Genomic DNA, 23,089 nt, shown 5'->3' on the forward strand with positions numbered 1-23,089 from the left:
ATACCCTCCACAGAGCATCTCTATCAACTCTATCATATGCCTTCTCCAGATCTATAAATGCTACATACAAATCCATTTGCTTTTCTAAGTATTTCTCACATACATTCTTCAAAGCAAACTCCTGATCCACACATCCTCTACCACTTCTGAAACCACACTGCTCTTCCCCAATCTGATGCTCTGTACATGCCTTCACCCTCTCAATCAATACCCTCCCATATAATTTACCAGGAATACTCAACAGACTTATACCTCTGTAATTTGAGCACTCACTCTTATCAGCTTTGCCTTTGTAAAATGGCACTATGCACGCATTCCGCCAATCCTCAGGCACCTCACCATGAGTCATACATACATTAAATAACCTTACCAACCAGTCAATAATACAGTAACCCTCTTTTTTAATAGATTCCACTGCAATACCATCCAAACCTGCTGCCTTGCCGGCTTTCATCTTCCGCAAAGCTTTTACTACCTCTTCTCTGTTTACCAAATCATTTTCCCTAACCCTCTCACTTTGCACACCACCTCGACCAAAACACCCTACATCTGCCACTCTATCATCAAACACATTCAACAAACCTTCAAAATACTCACTCCATCTCCTTCTCACATCACCACTACTTGTTATCACCTCCCCATTTGCGCCCTTCACTGAAGTTCCCATTTGCTCCCTTGTCTTACGCACTTTATTTACCTCCTTCCAGAACATCTTTTGATTCTCCCTAAAATTTAATGATACTCTCTCACCCCAACTCTCATTTGCCCTCTTTTTCACCTCTTGCACCTTTCTCTTGACCTCCTGTCTCTTTCTTTTATACATCTCCCACTCAATTGCATTTTTTCCCTGCAAAAATCGTCCAAATGCCTCTCTCTTCTCTTTCACTAATAATCTTACTTCTTCATCCCACCACTCACTACCCTTTCTAATCAACCCACCTCCCACTCTTATCATGCCACAAGCTTCTTTTGCGCAATCCATCACTGATTCCCTAAATACATCCCATTCCTCCCCCACTCCCCTTACTTCCATTGTTCTCACCTTTTTCCATTCTGTACTCAGTCTCTCCTGGTACTTCCTCACATAAGTCTCCTTCCCAAGCTCACTTACTCTCACCACCCTCTTCACCCCAACATTCACTCTTCTTTTCTGAAAACCCATACAAATCTTCACCTTATCCTCCACAAGATAATGATCAGACATCCCTCCAGTTGCACCTCTCAGCACATTAACATCCAAAAGTCTCTCTTTCGCGCGCCTATCAATTAACACGTAATCCAATAACTCTCTCTGGCCATCTCTCCGACTTACATACTTTTTTTTTTTTTTTGTTTGTCGCTGTCTCCCGCGTTTGCGAGGTAGCGCAAGGAAACAGACGAAAGAAATGGCCCAACCCACCCCCATACACATGTATATACATACGTCCGCACACGCAAATATACATACCTACACAGCTTTCCATGGTTTACCCCAGACGCTTCACATGCCCTGATTCAACCCACTGACAGCACGTCAACCCCAGTATACCACATCGATCCAATTCACTCTATTCCTTGCCCTCCTTTCACCTTCCTGCAAGTTCAGGCGCCAATCACACAAAATCTTTTTCACTACATCTTTCCACCTCCAATTTGGTCTCCCACTTCTCCTCGTTCCCTCCACCTCCGACACATATATCCTCTTGGTCAATCTTTCCTCATTCATTCTCTCCATGTGCCCAAACCATTTCAAAACACCCTCTTCTGCTCTCTCAACCATGCTCTTTTTATTTCCACACATCTCTCTTACCCTTACGTTACTTACTCGATCAAACCACCTCACACCACACATTGTCCTCAAACATCTCATTTCCAGCACATCCATCCTCCTGCACACAACTCTATCCATAGCACACACCTCGCAACCATACAACATTGTTGGAACCACTATTCCTTCAAACATACCTATTTTTGCTTTCCGAGATAATGTTCTCGACTTCCACACATTCTTCAAGGCTCCCAGGATTTTCGCCCCCTCCCCCACCCTATGATCCACTTCCGCTTCCATGGTTCCATCCGCTGCCAGATCCACTCCCAGATATGTAAAACACTTAACCTCCTCCAGTTTTTCTCCTTTCAAATTTACCTCCCAGTTGACTTGACCCTCAACCCTACTTTACCTAATAACCTTGCTCTTATTCACATTTACTCTTAACTTTCTTCTTTCACACACTTTACCAAACTCAGTCACCAGCTTCTACAGTTTCTCACATGAATCAGCCACCAGCGCTGTATCATCAGCGAACAACAACTGACTCACTTCCCAAGCTCTCTCATCCCCAACAGACTTCATACTTGCCCCTCTTTCCAAAACTCTTGCATTCACCTCCCTAACAACGCTATCCATAAACAAATTAAACAACCATGGAGACATCACACACCCCTGCCGCAAACCTACATTCACTGAGAACCAATCACTTTCCTCTCTTCCTACATGTACACATGCCTTACATCCTCGATAAAAACTTTTCACTGCTCCTAACAACTTGCCTCCCACACCATATATTCTTAATACCTTCCACAGAGCATCTCTATCAACTCTATCATATGCCTTCTCCAGATCCATAAATTTTTTTTTTTTTTTTTCTTTTTTTGCTTTGTCGCTGTCTCCCGCGTTTGCGAGGTAGCGCAAGGAAACAGATGAAAGAAATGGCCCAACCCACCCCCATACACATGTATATACATACGTCCACACACGCAAATATACATACCTACATAGCTTTCCATGGTTTACCCCAGACGCTTCACATGCCTTGATTCAATCCACTGACAGCACGTCAACCCCGGTATACCACATCGCTCCAATTCACTCTATTCCTTGCCCTCCTTTCACCCTCCTGCATGTTCAGGCCCCGATCACACAAAATCTTTTTCACTCCATCTTTCCACCTCTAATTTGGTCTCCCTCTTCTCCTTGTTCCCTCCACCTCCGACACATATATCCTCTTGGTCAATCTTTCCTCACTCATTCTCTCCATGTGACCAAACCATTTCAAAACACCCTCTTCTGCTCTCTCAACCATGCTCTTTTTATTTCCACACATCTCTCTTACCCTTACATTACTTACTCGATCAAACCACCTCACACCACACATTGTCCTCAAACATCTCATTTCCAGCACATCCATCCTCCTGCGCACAACTCTATCCATAGTCCACGCCTCGCAACCATACAACATTGTTGGAACCACTATTCCTTCAAACATACCCATTTTTGCTTTCCGAGATAATGTTCTCGACTTCCACACATTCTTCAAGGCTCCCAGAATTTTCGCCCCCTCCCCCACCCTATGACCCACTTCCGCTTCCATGTTTCCATCCGCTGCTAGATCCACTCCCAGATATCTAAAACACTTCACTTCCTCCAGTTTTTCTCCATTCAAACTCACCTCCCAATTGACTTGACCCTCAACCCTACTGTACCTAATAACCTTGCTCTTATTCACATTTACTCTTAACTTTCTTCTTTCACACACTTTACCAAACTCAGTCACCAGCTTCTGCAGTTTCTCACATAAATGCTACATACAAATCCATTTGCTTTTCTAAGTATTTCTCACATACATTCTTCAAAGGAAACACCTGATCCACACATCATCTACCACTTCTGAAACCACACTGCTCTTCCCCAATCTGATGCTCTGTACATGCCCTCACCCTCTCAGTCAATACCCTCCCATATAATTTACCAGGAATACTCAACAAACTTATACCTCTGTAATTTGAGCACTAACTCTTATCCCCTTTGCCTTTGTACAATGGCACTATGTACGCATTCCGCCAATCCTCAGGCACCTCACCATGAGTCATACATACATTAAATAACCTTACCAACCAGCCAATAATACAGTCACCCCCTTTTTTAATAAATTCCACTGCAATACCATCCAAACCTGCTGCCTTGCCGGCTTTCATCTTCCGTAAAGCTTTTACTACCTCTTCTCTGTTTACCAAATCATTTTCCCTAACCCTCTCACTTTGCACACCACCTCGACCAAAACACCCTATATCTGCCACTCTCTCATCAAACACATTCACAAACCTTCAAAATACTCACTCCATCTCCTTCTCACATCACCACTCCTTGTTATCACCTCCCCATTTGCGCCCTTCACTGAAGTTCCCATTTGCTCCCTTGTCTTACGCACTTTATTTACCTCCTTCCAGAACATCTTTTTATTCTCCCTAAAATTTAATGATACTGTCTCACCCCAACTCTCATTTGCCCTCTTTTTCACCTCTTGCACCTTTCTCTTGACCTCCTGTCTCTTTCTTTTATACATCTCCCACTCAATTGCATTTTTTCCCTGCAAAAATCGCCCAAATGCCTCTCTCTTCTCTTTCACTGATAATCTTACTTCTTCATCCCACCACTCACTACCCTTTCTAATCAACCCACCTCCCACTCTTCTCATGCCACAAGCATCTTTTGCACCATCCATCACTGATTCCCTAAATACATCCCATTCCTCCCCCACTCCCCTTACTTCCATTGTTCTCACCTTTTTCCATTCTGTACTCAGTCTCTCTTGGTACTTCCTCACACAAGTCTCCTTCCCAAGCTCACTTACTCTCACCACCCTCTTCACCCCAACATTCACTCTTCTTTTCTGAAAACCCATACAAATCTTCACCTTATCCTCCACAAGATAATGATCAGACATCCCTCCAGTTGCACCTCTCAGCACATTAACATCCAAAAGTCTCTCTTTCGCGCGCCTGTCAATTAACACGTAATCCAATAACGCTCTCTGGCCATCTTTCCTACTTACATACGTATACTTATGTATATCTCGCTTTTTAAACCAGGTATTCCCAATCACCAGTCCTTTTTCAGCACATAAATCTACAAGCTCTTCACCATTTCCATTTACAACACTGAATACCCCATGTATACCAATTATTCCCTCAACTGCCACATTACTATATATATATATATATATATATATATTTTTTTTTTTCATACTATTCGCCATTTCCCGCATTTGCGAGGTAGCGTTAAGAACAGAGGACTGGGCCTTAGAGGGAAAATCCTCACCTGGCCCCCTTCTCTGTTCCTTCTTTTGGAAAATCAAAAAAAAAAACGAGAGGGGAGGATTTCCAGCCACCCACTCCCTCCCCTTTTAGTCGCCTTCTACGACACGCAGGGAATACGTGGGAAGTATTCTTTCTCCCCTATCCCCAGGGATAATATATATATATATATATATATATATTATATTTTATTATATATATATATTTTTTTTTTTTTTTTTGCTTTGTTGCTGTCTCCCGCGTTTGCGAGGTAGCTTAAGGAATCAGACGAAAGAAATGGCCCAACCCACCCCCATACACATGTATATACATACGTGCACACACACAAAATATACATACCTACACAGCTTTCCATGGTTTACCCCACACGCTTCACATGCCCCGATTCAATCCACTGACAGCACGTCAACCCCGGTATACCACATCGCTCCAATTCACTCTATTCCTTGCCCTCCTTTCACCCTCCTGCATGTTCAGGCCCCGATCACACAAAATCTTTTTGACTCCATCTTTCCACTTCCAATTTGGTCTCCCTCTTCTCCTCGTTCCCTCCACCTCCGACACATATATCCTCTTGGTCAATCTTTCCTCACTCATTCTCTCCATGTGCCCAAACCATTTCAAAACACCCTCTTCTGCTCTCTCAACCACGCTCTTTTTATTTCCACACATCTCTCTTACCCTTATGTTACCTACTCGATCAAACCACCTCACACCACACATTGTCCTCAAACATCTCATTTCCAGCACATCCATCCTCCTGCGCACAACTCTATCCATAGCCCACGCCTCGCAACCATACAACATTGTTGGAACCACTATTCCTTCAAACATACCCATTTTTGCTTTCCGAGATAATGTTCTCGACTTCCACACATTCTTGAAGGCTCCCAGAATTTTCGCCCCCTCCCCTACCCTATGATCCACTTCCGCTTCCATGGTTCCATCCGCTGCCAGATCCACTCCTAGATATCTAAAACACTTTACTTCCTCCAGTTTTTCTCCATTCAAACTTACTTCCCAATTGACTTGACCCTCAACCCTACTGTACCTAATAACCTTGCTCTTATTCACATTTACTCTTAACTTTCTTCTTTCACACACTTTACCAAACTTAGTCAACAGCTTCTGCAGTTTCTCACATGAGTCAGTTGTTGTTCGCTGATGATACAGCGCTGGTGGCTGATATATATATATATATATATATATATATATATATATATATATATATATATATATATATATATATGTATTCATTTGAGGAGAATATGTGGTATGAGAAAGGTTGATTGATAATAGAGTGAGAGAGAGGTGTGGTAATAAGAAGAGTATGGTTGAGAGAGATGAAGGTATACTTAAATGGTTTGTTATGGAAAGAATGGGTAAGGAGAGATTGATAAAGAGGATATGTGTCAGAAGTGGATGGGACAATTAGAAGGAGAGACTAATTTGGAAATCGAAAGATGGAGTGAGTAAGATTTTCAGTGCTCAGGGCAAGAACTTACATGAAGGTGAAATGCATGCACAAGATAGAGTTAATAGAGTAAATTTTATTAATGTGATATACAGAGGGTGACATGCTATCAGTAGACTGAACCAACGTATATGAATCAGCCAGAGGAAACCACAGAGAGGTCTGCTGAGCCATGTTGTGGAAAGTTGGCTGTGGTTTCAGTGCCTTACACATGACAGCTAGAGAATGGATGTGAGTGAGTATTTCTTTTTTTTATCTGTTTTTGTTACCTCACAAGCATGGGAAATGGCAGACAAGTATGAAACATAAAAGTGAATGAAGCTAGGGGAATGGGTGAAGAATATGAAATGTTTAAGGAAGCAGTGCTAGCATGTACAAGAGAAGTGTGTGGCATGCAAAAAGTAGGAGATAGGCAGGTGAGAAAGGGTAGTGATTGGTGGGATGACTAATTTAGGTTGCTAGTGTAAGAGAAAAGAGAGATGTATGGATGTTATTTACAGGGAAGGAGTGGGAGATGTACAAGAGAAAGCAGCAGGAGGTCAAGAGGAAGGTGCAGGAGCTGAAAAAGAGGGCAGATGAGAGTTCAGGTGAGTGAGTATCAACAAACTTCAGTGAGAATAAAAGAACATTTTGGAAGGAAGTTGATATTGTGCAAAAAGAAGAAAAGAAATGGAAATATTGGTGAAGAGGACAGATGGGGAAGTGGTAATAGGCAGAGATGAGGTGAAGAAGAAGTAGAGAGAGTACTTTGAAGGAATGATGAATGAGTTTGACAACAGAATGGCAGGTGTAATGTGTTTTAGATGGGGAGGTATGCAAAGTGAGAGTTATAAGAAATGGTGTCCTGTAAAGAGAGGAGGCAGTGAAAGCCTTATATAAAATGAAATATGGCAAGACTGTTGGAGCAGATGGTGATGCAGTTGTATTTCTTAAGAAAGGAGAAAACTGTATTCTTTGTTGGTTAGTTAGGATTTTCAGTGTGTATATGGATTATAGTGGGGTTTCTAAGGATTTTTTGTTTTAGCTAAGACAGTGCAGGCAACTGAATGCCTCTTCAATAATGCTTGCCTGTGTTTTTGAGTAGTAAGTTTGGATTGACAGAATGCATGTATTTTGCCATTGTATAAGGCAGTGAGGATAAAGGTGAGTATTGAAACTACAGAGGTGTAAGTTTGTTGAGTATACCTGTTAAATTGTATGGGAGGATAGTGAGTGAGAGTGAATGCACGTACAGAACATCAGACTGGGATGGAGCCGTGTGGTTTCAGAAGTTGTAGAGGATGTAGGATCAGGTGTTTGCTTTAAAGAATGGGTGTAAAAATACTTAAGGAAACTGGGATTTGTATGAGGCATTTATAGACCTGGACAAAGCATATGATAGGGTTGATAGAGATGCCTTTTGGAAAGTCTTAAGAATATATTGTGTGGGAGGAAAGCTGCCAGAAGTAGTGAGGAGTTTTTATCAAGAGTGTAAGGCATGTGTACAAGTAGGAAGAGGAAAGTGAATGGTTCCAAGTGAAGGTTCGTCTGTGGCAGGGGTGTGTGATGTCACCATGGTTGTTTTGTTTGTTTATGGATGGGGAGGTGAGGGAGGGAGAATATGGGGAGAGTATGCAGTGTGTGGGGGATGAGAGGGCCAAGGAAGTGAGTCAGTTGTTGTTTGCTGACGATATAGCTCTGGTGGTAGATTCAAGTGAGATATCGCACAAGTTTGTGACTGCTTTTGGAAGAGTATATGAAAGGAGAAAGTTGAAAGAGAATGTCAATAAAAGCAAGGCTATTAGGTTTAGTAGGGTTAAGGGGCAGATTAGTGTGGGTGTGAGTCTGGAGTAGAATTGGGGGACGTGTTTTAGATATCTGGGAGTGGACATGGCAGCAAATGGCACCATAGAAGTGGAGATGAGTTATAGGATAGGTGAGGAGGCAGAGGTTCTGGGAGTGCTGAAGAGTGTGTGGAAAGAGAAAATGTTACCTGGGATAGCAAAAATAGTCTTGTTTTAGGGACTAGTAGTCTCAACGATATTATATGGATGCAAGGCAAGGGCAATGGGTAATGCTGTGTGGAGGAGGGTGGACTTGTTGGAAGCAAAACATTTAAGGGCAATATTAAGTGTGAGGTGCTTTGATCAAGTAAGTAATGAAAGGGTAAGAGTGATGTGTCGTACTAAAAAGAGTGTGGTTGAGAGAGCAGAAGAGCATGTGTAAAATGGTTTGGACATATGGAGAGAATGAGGGGGGAAGGGTTGACAAAGAGGATATATATGTCAGCGGTGGAGGGAACAAGGAGACTCAGGTAACCAAATTAGAGGTGGAAGAATGAAGTGAAAAAGATTTTGAGTGATCGGGACGTGAACATACAGGAGAGAGAAAGGTGTACAAGGAATAGAGTGAATTGGAATGATGTGGTATACCGAGGTCAACTTGCTGTCAGCGGACTGAACCAGGGCATGTGAAATGTCTGGAGTAACCATGGAAAGTTTTGTGGGGCCTGGATGTGGATAGGGAGCTGTGGTTTCAGTGCAATACACATAATAAACTAGAGAATGGATATGAGTGGATGTGGCCTTTCATGTTATGTTTCCTGGCGCTACCTTGCTATCGCAGGGGTGGTGATGCTGTTTCCTGCAGGGCAGAGTGGTATCAGGAGTGGCTAAGGTGAGCAAGTGTGAATCTGTATATATATATTTTTTTTTTTTTTTGCTTTGTTGCTGTCTCCCGCGTTTGCAAGGTAGCGCAAGGAAACAGACGAAAGAAATGGCCCAAACCACCCCCATACACATGTATATACATACGTCCACACACGCAAATATACATACCTACACAGCTTTCCATGGTTTACCCCAGACGCTTCACATGCCCTGATTCAATCCACTGACGGCACGTCAACCCCGGTATACCACATCGATCCAATTCACTCTATTCCTTGCCCTCCTTTCACCCTCCTGCATGTTCAGGCCCCGATCACACAAAATCTTTTTCACTCCATCTTTCCACCTCCAATTTGGTCTCCCACTTCTCCTCGTTCCCTCCACCTCCGACACATATATCCTCTTGGTCAATCTTTCCTCACTCATTCTCTCCATGTGCCCAAACCATTTCAAAACACCCTCTTCTGCTCTCTCAACCACGCTCTTTTTATTTCCACACATCTCTCTTACCCTTACGTTGCTTACTCGATCAAACCACCTCACACCACACATTGTCCTCAAACATCTCATTTCCAGCACATCCATCCTCCTGCGCACAACTCTATCCATAGCCCACGCCTCGCAACCATACAACATTGTTGGAACCACTATTCCTTCAAACATACCCATTTTTGCTTTCCGAGATAATGTTCTCGACTTCCACACATTCTTCAAGGCTCCCAGGATTTTCGCCCCCTCCCCCACCCTATGATCCACTTCCGCTTCCATGGTTCCATCCGCTGCCCGATCCACTCCCAGATATCTAAAACACTTTACTTCCTCCAGTTTTTCTCCATTCAAACTTACCTCCCAATTGACTTGACCCTCAACCCTACTGTACCTAATAACCTTGCTCTTATTCACATTTACTCTTAACTGTATATATATATATATGTGCGCAGGAGGGTGGATGTGCTGGAAATGAGATGTTTTAGGACAATATGTGGTGTGAGATGGTTTGATCGAGTAAGTAATGTAAGGGTTAGAGAGATGTGTGGAAATAAAAAGAGTGTGGTTGAGAAAGCAGAAGAGGGTGTTTTGAAATGGTTTGGTCACATGAAGAGAATGAGTGAGGAAAGATTGACCAAGAGGATATATGTGTCAGATGTGGAGGGAACGAGGAGAAGTGGGAGACCAAATTGGAGGTGGAAAGATGGAGTGAAAAAGATTTTGAGTGATCGGGGCCTGAACATGCAGGAGGATGAAAGGCGTGCAAGGAATAGAGTGAATTGGAACGATGTGGTATACTGGGGTCGACGTGCTGTCAACGGATTGAACCAGGGCATGTGAAGCGTCTGGGGTAAACCATGGAAAGTCCTGTGGGGCCTGGATGTGGAAAGGGAGCTGTGGTTTCGGTGCATTATTACATGACAGCTAGAGACTGAGTGTGAATGAATGTGGCCTTTGTTGTCTTTTCCTAGCGCTAACTCGCACACATGAGGGGGGAGGGGGCTGTTATTCCATGTGTGGCGAGGTGGCGATGGGAATAAATAAAGGCAGACAGTATGAATTCTGTACATGTGTATATATGTATATGTCTGTGTGTGTATATATATGTGTACATTGAGATATATAGGTATGTATATTTGCATGTGTAGATGTGTATGTATATACATGTGTATGTGGGTGGGTTGGGCCATTCTTTCGTCTGTTTCCTTGCGCTACCTCGCTAATGCGGGAGACAGCGAGAAAGCAAAATAATGAAAATAAATAAATATATATTGTATAAATGACTGGGAGATGTATAAAATAGAGGCAGGAGGTTAAGAGAAAGGTGCAAGAGGTGAAAAAGAGGATATATTAGAGTTGGGGTGAGAGAGTACCATTAAATTTTGGGGAGAATAAAAAGATGTTTTGGAAGACAAGAGAACAAATGGGAACATCGGTGAAGGGTCTAATGGGGAGGTAATAACAAGTAGTGGTAAAGTGAGAAGGAGATGGAGTGAGTATTTTAAGGGTTTATTGAATGTGTTTGATGATAGAGTGGCAGATATAGGGTATTTTGGTTGAGGTGGTGTGTGAAGTGAGATGGTCAGGGAGATTGGTGTGGTAAACAGAGAAGAGGTAGTGAAAGCTTTGCGGAAGATGAAAGCCAGCAAAGTGGTGGGTTTGGATGGTATTGCAGTGGAATTTAATAAATAAGGGGGTGACTGTGTTGTTGACTGGTTGGTATGGATATTCAGTGTATGTATGGTTCACGGTGAGGTGCCTGAGGATAGGCAGAATGCATACATAGTGCCATGGTTTAAGGCAGAATGCATACATAGTGCCATGGTATGAAGGCAAAGGGGATAAGGGTGAGTGTTCAAATTGCAGAGGTAGAAGTTAGTTGAGTATTCCTAGGAAATTATATGGAAGGGTATTGACTGAAAGGGTAAAGGCATATATGGAGCATCAGATTAGGAAAGAGCAGTGTGGTTTCAGAAGTGGTAGAGGATGTGTGGATAAGGTGTTTGCTTTGAAGAATGTATGAAAGAAATACTTAGAAAAGCAGATGGATTTGTATGTAACATTTATGGATCTGGAGAAAGCATATGATAGAGTTGATAGAGATGCTTTTGTGGAAGGTATTAAGAGTATATGGTGTGGTAGGTAAGTTGCGAGAAGCACTGAAAAGGTTTTATCAAGGATGAAAGGCATATGTAGAAGTGGGAAGAGAGGAAAGTGATTGGTTCTTGGTGAATGTTGGTTTGCGGCAGGGGTGTGTGATGTCTCCATGGTTGTTTAATTTGTTTATGGATGGGGTTGTTAGGGAGGCGAATGCAAGAGTTTTGGAAAGAGGGGCAAGTATGGAGTCTGTTGTGGATGAGAGAGCTTGGGAAGTGAATCAGTTCTTGTTTGCTGATGATACAGCGCTGGTGGCTGATTCGGGTGAGAAGCTGCAGAAGCTGGTGATTGAGTTTGGTAAAGTGTGTGAAAGAAGAAAGCTGAGAGTGAATGTGAATAAGAGCAAGGTTATTAGGTACAGTAGGGTTGAGGGACAAGTCAATTGGAAGGTAAGTTTGATTGGAGAAAAACTGGAGAAAGTGAAGTGTTTTAGATATCTGGGAGTAGATTAGGCAGCAGATGGAACCATGTAAGTGGAAGTGAATCATAGGGTGGGGGAGGGGGCGAAAGTTCTGGGAACGTTGTAAAATGTGTGGAAGTCAAGAACGTTAACTTGGAAAGCAAAAATGGGTATGTTTGAAGTAATAGTGGTTCCAACAATATTATATGGTTGCGAGGCGTGGGCTGTAGATAGAGTTGTGCGGAGGAGGGTGGATGTGCTGGTAATGAGATGTTTGAGGACAATATGTGGTGTGAGGTGGTTTGATTGAATAAGTAATGATAGGGTAAGAGAGGTTTGTGGTAATAAAAAGAGTGTGGTTGAGAGAGAAGATGGTGTTTTGAGATGGTTTGGTCACATGGAGAGAATGAGTGAGGAAAGATTGACCAAAAGGATATATGTGTCAGAGTTGGAGGGAACTAGGAGAAGTGGGAGACCTAATTGGAGGTGGAGAGATGGAGTGAAAAAGATTTTGAGTGGTCAGGGCCTGAACATGCAGGAGGATGAAAGGCTTGCAAGGAATAGAGTGAATTGGAACGATGTGGTATACTGGGGTCGACATGCTGTCAGTGGATTGAACCAGGGCCTGTGAAGCGTCTGGGGTAAACCATGGAAAGTTCTGTGGGGCCTGGATGTGGAAAGGGAGCTGTGGTTTCGGTGCATTATTACATGACAGCTAAAGAGTGAGTGTGAACGAATGTGGCCTTTGTTGTCTTTTCCTAGTGCTACCTCGCGCACATGAGGGGGGAGGGGGCTGTAATTTCATGTGTAGCGGGGTGGCGATGGGAAGGAATAAAGGCAGACAGTATGAATTCTGTACATGTGTATATATGTATATGTCTGTGTGTGTATATATATGTATACGTTGAGATGTATAGGTATGTATATTTGCATGTGTGGACGTATATGTATATACATGTGTATGTGGGTGGGTTGGGCCATTCTTTCGTCTGTTTCCTTGCGCTACCTCGCTATATAAATATATATATATATATATATATATATATATATATATATATATATATATATATATATATATATATATATATTTTTTTTATTTTTTTTTGCTTTGTCGCTGTCTCCCGCGTTTGCGAGGTAGCGCAAGGAAACAGACGAAAGAAATGGCCCAAACCACCCCCATACACATGTATATACATACGTCCACACACGCAAATATACATACCTACACAGCTTTCCATGGTTTACCCCAGACACCTCACATGCCCTGATTCAATCCACTGACAGCACGTCAACCCCAGTATACCACATCGATCCAATTCACTCTATTCCTTGCCCTCCTTTCACCCTCCTGCATGTTCAGGCCCGGATCACACAAAATCTTTTTCACTCCATCTTTCCACCTCCAATTTAGTCTCCCACTTCTCCTCGTTCCCTCCACCTCCGACACATATATCCTCTTGGTCAATCTTTCCTCACTCATTCTCTCCATGTGCCCAAACCATTTCAAAACATCCTCTTCTGCTCTCTCAACCACACTCTTTTTATTTCCACACATCTCTCTTACCCTTACGTTACTTACTCGATCAAACCACCTCACGCCACACATTGTCCTCAAACATCTCATTTCCAGCACATCCATCCTCCTGCGCACAACTCTATCCATAGCCCACGCCTCGCAACCATACAACATTGTTGGAACCACTATTCCTTCAAACATACCCATTTTTGCTTTCGGAGATAATGTTCTCGACTTCCACACATTCTTCAAGGCTTTTCCAGGATTTTCACCCCCTCCCCCACCCTATGATCCACTTCCGCTTCCATGGTTCCATCCGCTGCCAGATCCACTCCCAGATATCTAAAACACTTTACTTCCTCCAGTTTTTCTCCATTCAAACTTACCTCCCAATTGACTTGACCCTCAACCCTACTGTACCTAATAACCTTGCTCTTATTCACATTTACTCTTAACTTTCTTCTTTCACATACTTTACCAAACTCAGTCGCCAGCTTCTGCAGTTTCTCACATGAATCAGCCACCAGCGCTGTATCATCAGCAAACAACAACTGACTCACTTTCCAAGCTCTCTCATCCACAACAGACTTCATACTTGCCCCTCTTTCCAAAACTCTTGCATTTACCTCCCTAACAACCCCATCCATAAACAAATTAAACAACCATGGAGACATCAAACACCCGTGCCGCAAACCTACATTCACTGAGAACCAATCACTTTCCTCTCTTCCTACACGTACACATGCCTTACATCCTCGATAAAAACCTTTCACTGCTTCTAACAACTTGCCTCCCACACAATATATTCTTAATACCTTCCACAGAGCATCTCTATCAACTCTATCATATATATATATATATATATATATATATATATATATATATATTTTTTTTTTTTTCATACTATTCGCCATTTCCCGCATTAGCGAGGTAGCGTTAAGAACAGAGGACTGGGCCTTTGAGGGAATATCCTCATATGGCCCCTTTCTCTGTTCCTTCTTTTGGAAAATTTAAAAAAAAAAAAAATATATATATATATATATATATATATATATATATATATATATATATATATATATATTTTTTTTTATTATACTTTGTCGCTGTCTCCCACGTTTGCGAGGTAGCGCAAGGAAACAGACGAAAGAAATGGCCCAACCCACCCACATACACATGTTTATATATACATCCACACACGCAACTATACATACCTACACAGCTTTCCATGGTTTACCCCAGACGCTTCACATGCCCTGATTCAATCCACTGACAGCACGTCAACCCCGGTATACCACATCGCTCCAATTCACTCTATTCCTTGCCCTCCTTTCACCCTCCTGCATGTTCAGGCCCCGATCACACAAAATCTTTTTCACTCCATCTTTCCACCTCCAATTTGGTCTCCCTCTTCTCCTCGTTCCCTCCACCTCCGACACATATATCCTCTTGGTCAATCTTTCCTCACTCATTCTCTCCATGTGCCCAAACCATTTCAAAACACCCTCTTCTGCTCTCTCAACCACGCTCTTTTTATTTCCACACATCTCTCTTACCCTTTCGTTACTTACTCGATCAAACCACCTCACACCACACATTGTCCTCAAACATCTCATTTCCAGCACATCCATCCTCCTGCACACAACTCTATCCATAGCCCACGCCTCGCAACCATACAACATTGTTGGAACCACTATTCCTTCAAACATCCCCATTTTTGCTTTCTGAGATAATGTTCTCGACTTCCACACATTCTTCAAGGCTCCCAGAATTTTCGCCCCCTCCCCCACGCTATGATCCACTTCTGCTTCCATGGTTCCATCTGCTGCCAGATCCACTCCCAGATATCTAAAACACTTCACTTCCTCCAGTTTTTCTCCATTCAGACTCACCTCCCAATTGACTTGACCTTCAACCCTACTGTACCTAATAACCTTGCTCTTATTCACATTTACTCTTAACTTTCTTCTTTCACACACTTTACCAAACTCAGTCACCAGCTTCTGCAGTTTCTCACATGAATCAGCCACCAGCGCTGTATCATCAGCGAACAACAACTGACTCACTTCCCAAGCTCTTTCATCCCCAACAGACTTCATACTTGCCCCTCTTTCCAAAACTCTTGCATTTACCTCCCTAACAACCCCATCCATATACAAATTAAACAACCATGGAGACATCACACACCCCTGCCGCAAACCTACATTCACTGAGAACCAATCACTTTCCTCCCTTCCTACACGTACACATGCCTTACATCCTCGATAAAAACTTTTCACTGCTTTTAACAACTTACCTCCCACACCATATATTCTTAACACCTTCCACAGAGCATCTCTATCAACTCTATCATATGCCTTCTCCAGATCCATAAATGCTACATACAAATCCATTTGCTTTTCTAAGTATTTCTCACATACATTCTTCAAAGCAAACACCTGATCCACACATCCTCTACCACTTCTGAAACCACACTGCTCTTCCCCAATCTGATGCTCTGTACATGCCTTCACCCTCTCAATCAATACCCTCCCATATAATTTACCAGGAATACTCAACAAACTTATACCTCTGTAATTTGAGCACTCACTCTTATCCCCTTTGCCTTTGTACAATGGCACTATGCACGCATTCCGCCAATTCTCAGGCACCTCACCGTGAGTCATACATACATTAAATAACCTTACCAACCAGTCAACAATACAGTCACCCCCTTTTTTAATAAATTCCACTGCAATACCATCCAAACCTGCTGCCTTGCCGGCTTTCATCTTCCGCAAAGCTTTTACTACCTCTTCTCTGTTTACCAAATCATTTTCCCTAACCCTCTCACTTTGCACACCACCTCGACCAAAACACCCTATATCTGCCACTCTATCATCAAACACATTCAACAAACCTTCAAAATACTCACTCCATCTCCTTCTCACATCACCACTACTTGTTATCACCTCCCCATTTGCGCCCTTCACTGAAGTTCCCATTTGCTCCTTTGTCTTACGCACTTTATTTACCTCCTTCCAGAACATCTTTTTATTCTCCCTAAAATTTAATGATACTCTCTCACCCCAACTCTCATTTGCCCTTTTTTTCACCTCTTGCACCTTTCTCTTGACCTCCTGTCTCTTTCTTTTATACGTCTCCCACTCAATTGCATTTTTTCCCTGCAAAAATCGTCCAAATGCCTCTCTCTATTTTGCTCTGTCGCTGTCTCCTGCGTTTGCGAGGAAGTGCAAGGAAACAGACGAAAGAAATGGCCCAACCTACCCCCATACACATGTATATACATACACGTCCACACACGCAAATATACATACCTATACATCTCAATGTACACATATATATACACACACAGACACATACATATATACCCATGCACACAATTCACACTGTCTGCCTTTATTCATTCCCATCGCCACCTCGCTACACATGGAATACCATCCCCCTCCCCCCTCATGTGTGCGAGGTAGCGCTAGGAAAAAACAACAAAGGCCCCATTCGTTAACACTCCATCTATAGCTGTCATGCAATAATGCCCGAAACCACAGCTCCCTTTCCACATCCAGGCCCCACACAACTTTCCATGGTTTACCCCAGACGCTTCACATGCCCTGATTCAATCCGCTGACAGCACATCAACCCTGGTATATCACATCGATCCAATTCACTTTATTCCTTGCCCGCCTTTCACCCTCATGCATGTTAAGGCCCCGATCACTCAAAATCTTTTTCACTCCATCTTTCCACCTCCAATTTGGTCTCCCACTTCTCCTCGTCCCCTCCACCTCCGACACATATATCCTCTTGGTCAATCTTTCCTCACTCATTCTCTCCATGTGCCCAAACCATTTCAAAACACCCTCTTGTGCTCTCTCAACCGTGCTCTTTTTATTTCCACACATCTCTCTTGCCCTTACATTACTTACTCGATCAAAGCACCTCACACCACACATTGTCCTCAAACATCTCATTTCCAGCACATCCACCCTCCTGCACACAACTCTATCCATAGCCCACGGCTCGCAACCATACAACATTGTTGGAACCACTATTCCTTCATGCATACCCATTTTTGCTTTCCGAGATAATGTTCTCGACTTCCACACATTCTTCAAGGCTCCCAGGATTTTCGCCATCTCCCCCACCCTATGATCCACTTCCGCTTCCATGGTTCCATCCGCTGCCAGATCCACTCCCAGACATCTAAAACACTTTACTTCCTCCAGTTTTTCTCAATTCAAACTTACCTCCCAGTTGACTTGACCCTCAACCCTACTGTACCTAATAACCTTGCTCTTATTCACATTTACTCTTAACTTTCTTCTTTCACACACTTTACCAAACTCAGTCACCAGCTTCTGCAGTTTCTCACATGAATCAGCCACCAGCGCTGTATCATCAGCGAACAACAACTGACTCACTTCCCAAGCTCTCTCATCCCCAACAGACTTCATACTTGCCCCTCTTTCCAAAACTCTTGCATTCACCTCCCTAACAACCCCATCCATAAACAAATTAAACAACCATGGAGACATCACACACCCCTGCCGCAAACCTGCATTCACTGAGAACCAATCACTTTCCTCTCTTCCTACACGTACACATGCCTTACATCCTCGATAAAAACTTTTCACTGCTTCTAACAACTTGCCTCCCACACCATATATTCTTAATACCTTCCACAGAGCATCTCTATCAACTCTATCATATATATATATATATATATATATATATATATATATCTTTTTGTTTTTCTTTCATACTATTTGCCATTTCCCGTGTTAGCAAGGTAGCATTAAGAACAGAGGACTGGGCCTCTGAGGGAATATCCTCACCTGGCCTCGTTCTCTGTTTCTTCTTTTGGAAAATTAAAAAAAATGAACGAGAGGGGAGGATTTCTAGCCCCCAGCTCCCTCCCCTTTTAGTCGCCTCCTACGACACGCAGGGAATGCGTGGGAAGTATTCTTTCTCCCCTATCCCCAGGGATAATATATATATATATATATATATATATATATATATATATATATATATATATATATATATATATATTTTACATATATATATATATATATATATATATATATATATATATATATATATATATATATATATATATATATATATATATATATTTAAAATATACACATAAGTATATATTTATTCATCTTTTTATTTTAATGCATTTATGATTTTTTTCCCTTTATAGCTAATTTGTAATACATCATTTTGCAGTATATGATTATAGCATGGTTGTGTTCCCAACTGATTCTTCTGGCTCAACATACATTCCAGCGATAGTGAACCCTGCAGGTATTGCTTTTTTCAGTTATTTTTATTTTGTCATGAATTAGTGATTATTTTGTTTTGTTGCAGTACAGATGCTTCATATCTAAGTTTGATGTTCAAAAATCCTTAAAACATAGGCCTTAGAATGAATTATTTTTTCTGCTTTGATATTATTTTGCATAAGTTTTAGATCTGTCATAGTATCCCAGTTACCAAGAATATTATTTACCAGAAGTATTGGGGTACCATAGTAAAATTTGGCTAAATATTATCTTACTCATTTTCAACACCCTCAGATTTATCTCAATACTTTTAAGTAACTTTCTTCTTAGATGTCCAAGCCCACTAAACACGTCATATTCTGGTGCCCTTTTAGTGAATTCTTCACCACAGAATTGAGATTTTTATTATTGTTTCCATTTTTGTGTTAGCAGTGTTTAATAAAGGTTGCTCATATGTATATTTCAGTATGATGTTTATAAGTTAATGTTCATGTGGTACTAACCACCCACTAATCTTTCACACATTCTTACAAATGCACATTCATACATACACTCATAAACTACAGAGGTGAAGACAGACTCTTGCTTTTAAGGACATAGAGGGCTGATGAAGTTCAACAGGAGTAAATGAGGCACAGTGAAAGGAGGCCCATTTACAATTGTTATCTTGCAGGAGAAAGACTTTGTAGATATCAGTTTGGGAGAGAAAGGTAATTACAAATAAGTAATTACATGAACTTGCATACACACTTATACACAAGGAGAATATACATTCTCTTGGAGATATAGAGTCATGATCCATGACACAAGTTCTTAGAACATAAACACAGTATTATCTGTATCAGCACATCACTGAGTGTACAAAAGTCAGAAGAGCTGATGTACCATCATTGCTGGACCTTGTTCTTTCACATAGGAGTGTAGAACATATCACATATGATACACCAATTAGGAAAAGTTATCATGTCATGATTGGGTTTGACTGTGGTTAAAAATGGTAAACAGGACTCAAAGGGAAAGTATTATCATGACAACTTCACAGAACTGAACAAGTTCTTTGTGAATGTAGGTTGGGTAATGTTATTCTGTAACCAAACTCTATATACCACTGTCATGGAAGGTTCTCTGAAATTACAAGGAGTTGGAACATGGTTACCATTGGATGCAAACAGAGGAGAAAGGTTGGAAAAGATGTGGCTCACCATATGATGTCAAAAAAGAAAAGAGTAGAGATACATTACCAAAGGGAGATAGGCAAAACAATAGCCAATCAGCATTTGGAAGGTATAAGAGAGTTAGAAATGAGTACTGCAACAGAAGAAGAGAAGAGCAGAGAAAGTTTGAAAAAGTTTTCTTGGACGAAACTGTAATCCGAATTTTTTCGATAAGTTCACCAAAAGCATATTTTCATTTACAGAGCAGCTATTTAGGATAGAGTATTCAGAGGGAAGAGATATTGAAGATGAGGAAGAAATATGTTCAAAGATGAAAGATAAAGTTAAAGGAGTTTTCACAGTGGAGAATGCTAAAGTTGCAACACCAGCAATATGGGTTGGGAAAGAGGTCTTGAAAGGCTCTGAAACTGATAGAAAAGATGCAACCATACTCTTATATAACTAACCTCTTATAAGACTCAGTTTTTATAAGATATGGTTGGAAAGAAGGTCTTTAAAGGCTCTTAAATTGATAAAAATGATGTAACCAAACTCTTAGATAGCATAGCCCTCGTAAGGCTCATAGTCTTGTTAAATCTTGTCCTACAAGTTAAAGGAATGTGCAGATACATTGATAAGCCACTCAAAATATTGTTTAGTTTGTCACAAGAGGAAGGTGTAGTGCTTGATAAGTTGAAGCCATATGTTGAGGTTGTCTTTAAGAAAGGAGACTGGGGAATTTGATGAAATCCAGACTGGTTTTTCTGTTATCTGTAAAGTACTGGAAAAGATAATCAAAATAAACATGAAGTTAAGCACACCTGTATTAAAAAAAAGATACATACTGATTCAGCAAATTGCTTTTTTCCTTAACTAAAGACTCCTTCTTTAACTTTCTTTCAACTTGATTAATCTGTCTCTAACTCTTTAACCGATAAAGCTGCTTTTTTGCCACCGTTTTTCCCCAACTGATCTTTTTATGGTCTGCTTATATTTCCCCACCATTTCCTCCCTCTGAACCTATACCATCTCCTGTATTTCTTAAGTGCACAGTCTTTCAAGTATTCTCCCAGCTCTAGGTGAACAATGCATATAACCCAGATGACATACCTTCTCATTTCTTAAAGGAGTGTGGCTCTGAGGTAGTTCTAATCCTTTCATGCTTATTTGTTTTGTTCTAAAGCCCAAACATTTTCAACCTTTTGGAAGTATGGCTTAGTGCAGTCTGTCTCTGAAAAAGATCACTCTAACCCCTAACTCTGTTACCCCATTGTTATCACTTCTAAGGTGAGAGGACAAGAGCTAAGGAAGGAGTAGCACTACTCCTGAAGCAGGAGTTGTGGGAGTGTGTGTGTGATAGAGTGTAAGGAAGTAAATTCTACATTGATGTGGGTAAAAGTGAAAGTGGATGGTGAGAGATGGGTAATTATTGGTGCTTATGCACCTGGTCGTGAAAAGAAAGATCATGAGGGACAAGTGCTTCAAGAGCAGCTGAGTGAGTGTGTCAGCAGGTTTGGTGCATGAAACCGGGTATTAGTGGTGTGTGATATGAATGCACAGGTGAGTAATGTGGCAGTTGAGGGTATAATTGGTGCACATGGGATATTTAGTGCTGTGAATGGAAATGGTAAGGGGCTTGTGGATTTGTGTTCTGAAAAAAGACTAGTGATTGGGAATACCTGATTCAAAAAGAGAAATTTACATAATTATACTTATGTGAGTAGGAGAGTTGGTTAATGGGCATTATTAGATTACATATTGATTGATAGGCATGTAACAGAGAGACTTATGGATGTAAATGTGCTGAGAGGGGCAGCTGGTGGGATGAGGTGAAGGTGAAGATTTGAAGTGGTTTTAAAAAAGAAGAGAGAATGTTAGGGAGAAGAGAGTGGAGAGAGTAAATGAGTTTAGAATGACTTGTGTGAAGAAATTCCAGAGAGGGTGGTTTGGTGAAGAGAGAAGAGATGGTGAAAGCCTTGTGGAAGATGAAATCTGGCAAGGCAGTGGGAGTGGATGGTACTGCAGTTGAATTTATTAAGAAAGGAGGTGAATGTGTTGTTGATTGGTTGGTAAGGATATTTGTATATATGGATTATAGTGAAGAGCCTGAGGATTGGCGGAATGCTTGTATAGTGCCACTGTACAAAGGCAAAGGGGATAAAGGTGAGTGTTCAAACTACAGAGGCATAAGTGTGTTGAGTGCACCTGGAAAATTGTATGGGAGTATTGACTGAGAGAGTGAAAGCATGTACAGAGCATCAGATGGTCAGATTGGGGAGGAGCAGTGTGGTTTCAGAGGAGATAAAGGATTTGTGGATCAAGTGTTTGCTTTGAAGAATGTGTGTGAGAAATACTTAGAAAAACAGATGGATATGGATGTGGCATTTATGGATCCGGAGAAGGCATATGATAAGGTTGATAGAGATGCTTTATGGAAGGTCTTAAGAATATATGGTGTGGGAGGTAAGCTACTAGAAGCAGAGAAGTTATCACAGGTGTAAGGCAGGTATACGAGAAGGAAGAGAGGAGAGTGATTGGTTCCCAGTGAAGGTTGGTCTGCAGTAGGGGTGAGTGACGTTACTGTGGCTGTTTAATTTGTTTAGGGATGGCTTGGTTAGGGAGGATAAGGCAAGTTTTGAAGTGAGGGGCAAGTTTGCAGTCTGTTAGGGATGAGAGTGCCTGGGAAGTGAGTCAGTTGTTGTTCACTGATGATGCAGCACTGGTGGCTGATTCGAGTGAAAAACTGCAGAAGTTGGCATCTGAGTTTGTTGAAAATAAATGTGAATAAAAGCAAGGTTATTAGGTCCAGCAGAATTAAGGGACAGGTTAGTTGGGATGTGAGTTTGATTGGAGAAAAATTGGAGGAAGTGAAGGGTTTTACATATCTAGG

At 41.6% G+C, this 23,089-nt stretch overlaps 1 protein-coding gene across 12 annotated transcripts in view; it reads left to right on the plus strand.

Moving 5' to 3' along the window:
- LOC139761978 (protein turtle homolog B-like) overlaps positions 1-23,089 on the plus strand; it is a 514,207-nt gene that overhangs the window by 344,179 nt on the left and 146,939 nt on the right. For 5 of the 12 annotated variants that reach the window (XM_071686729.1, XM_071686731.1, XM_071686728.1 and 2 more), the window contains one exon: positions 18,990-19,067. The exons of 4 other annotated variants lie outside the window; for them this stretch is intronic. In XM_071686729.1, the coding sequence (XP_071542830.1) occupies positions 18,990-19,067 (78 nt within the window). Of the gene's footprint in view, positions 1-7,047; positions 7,135-18,989; positions 19,068-23,089 lie in introns of all 12 variants that reach the window. 3 more of the 12 variants (XM_071686726.1, XM_071686724.1, XM_071686727.1) reach the window with 1 other exon arrangement.

This window comes from Panulirus ornatus, chromosome 42 (assembly GCF_036320965.1).
Source record: "Panulirus ornatus isolate Po-2019 chromosome 42, ASM3632096v1, whole genome shotgun sequence".
In the NCBI taxonomy this organism is placed as follows: Eukaryota; Metazoa; Arthropoda; class Malacostraca; order Decapoda; family Palinuridae; genus Panulirus; species Panulirus ornatus.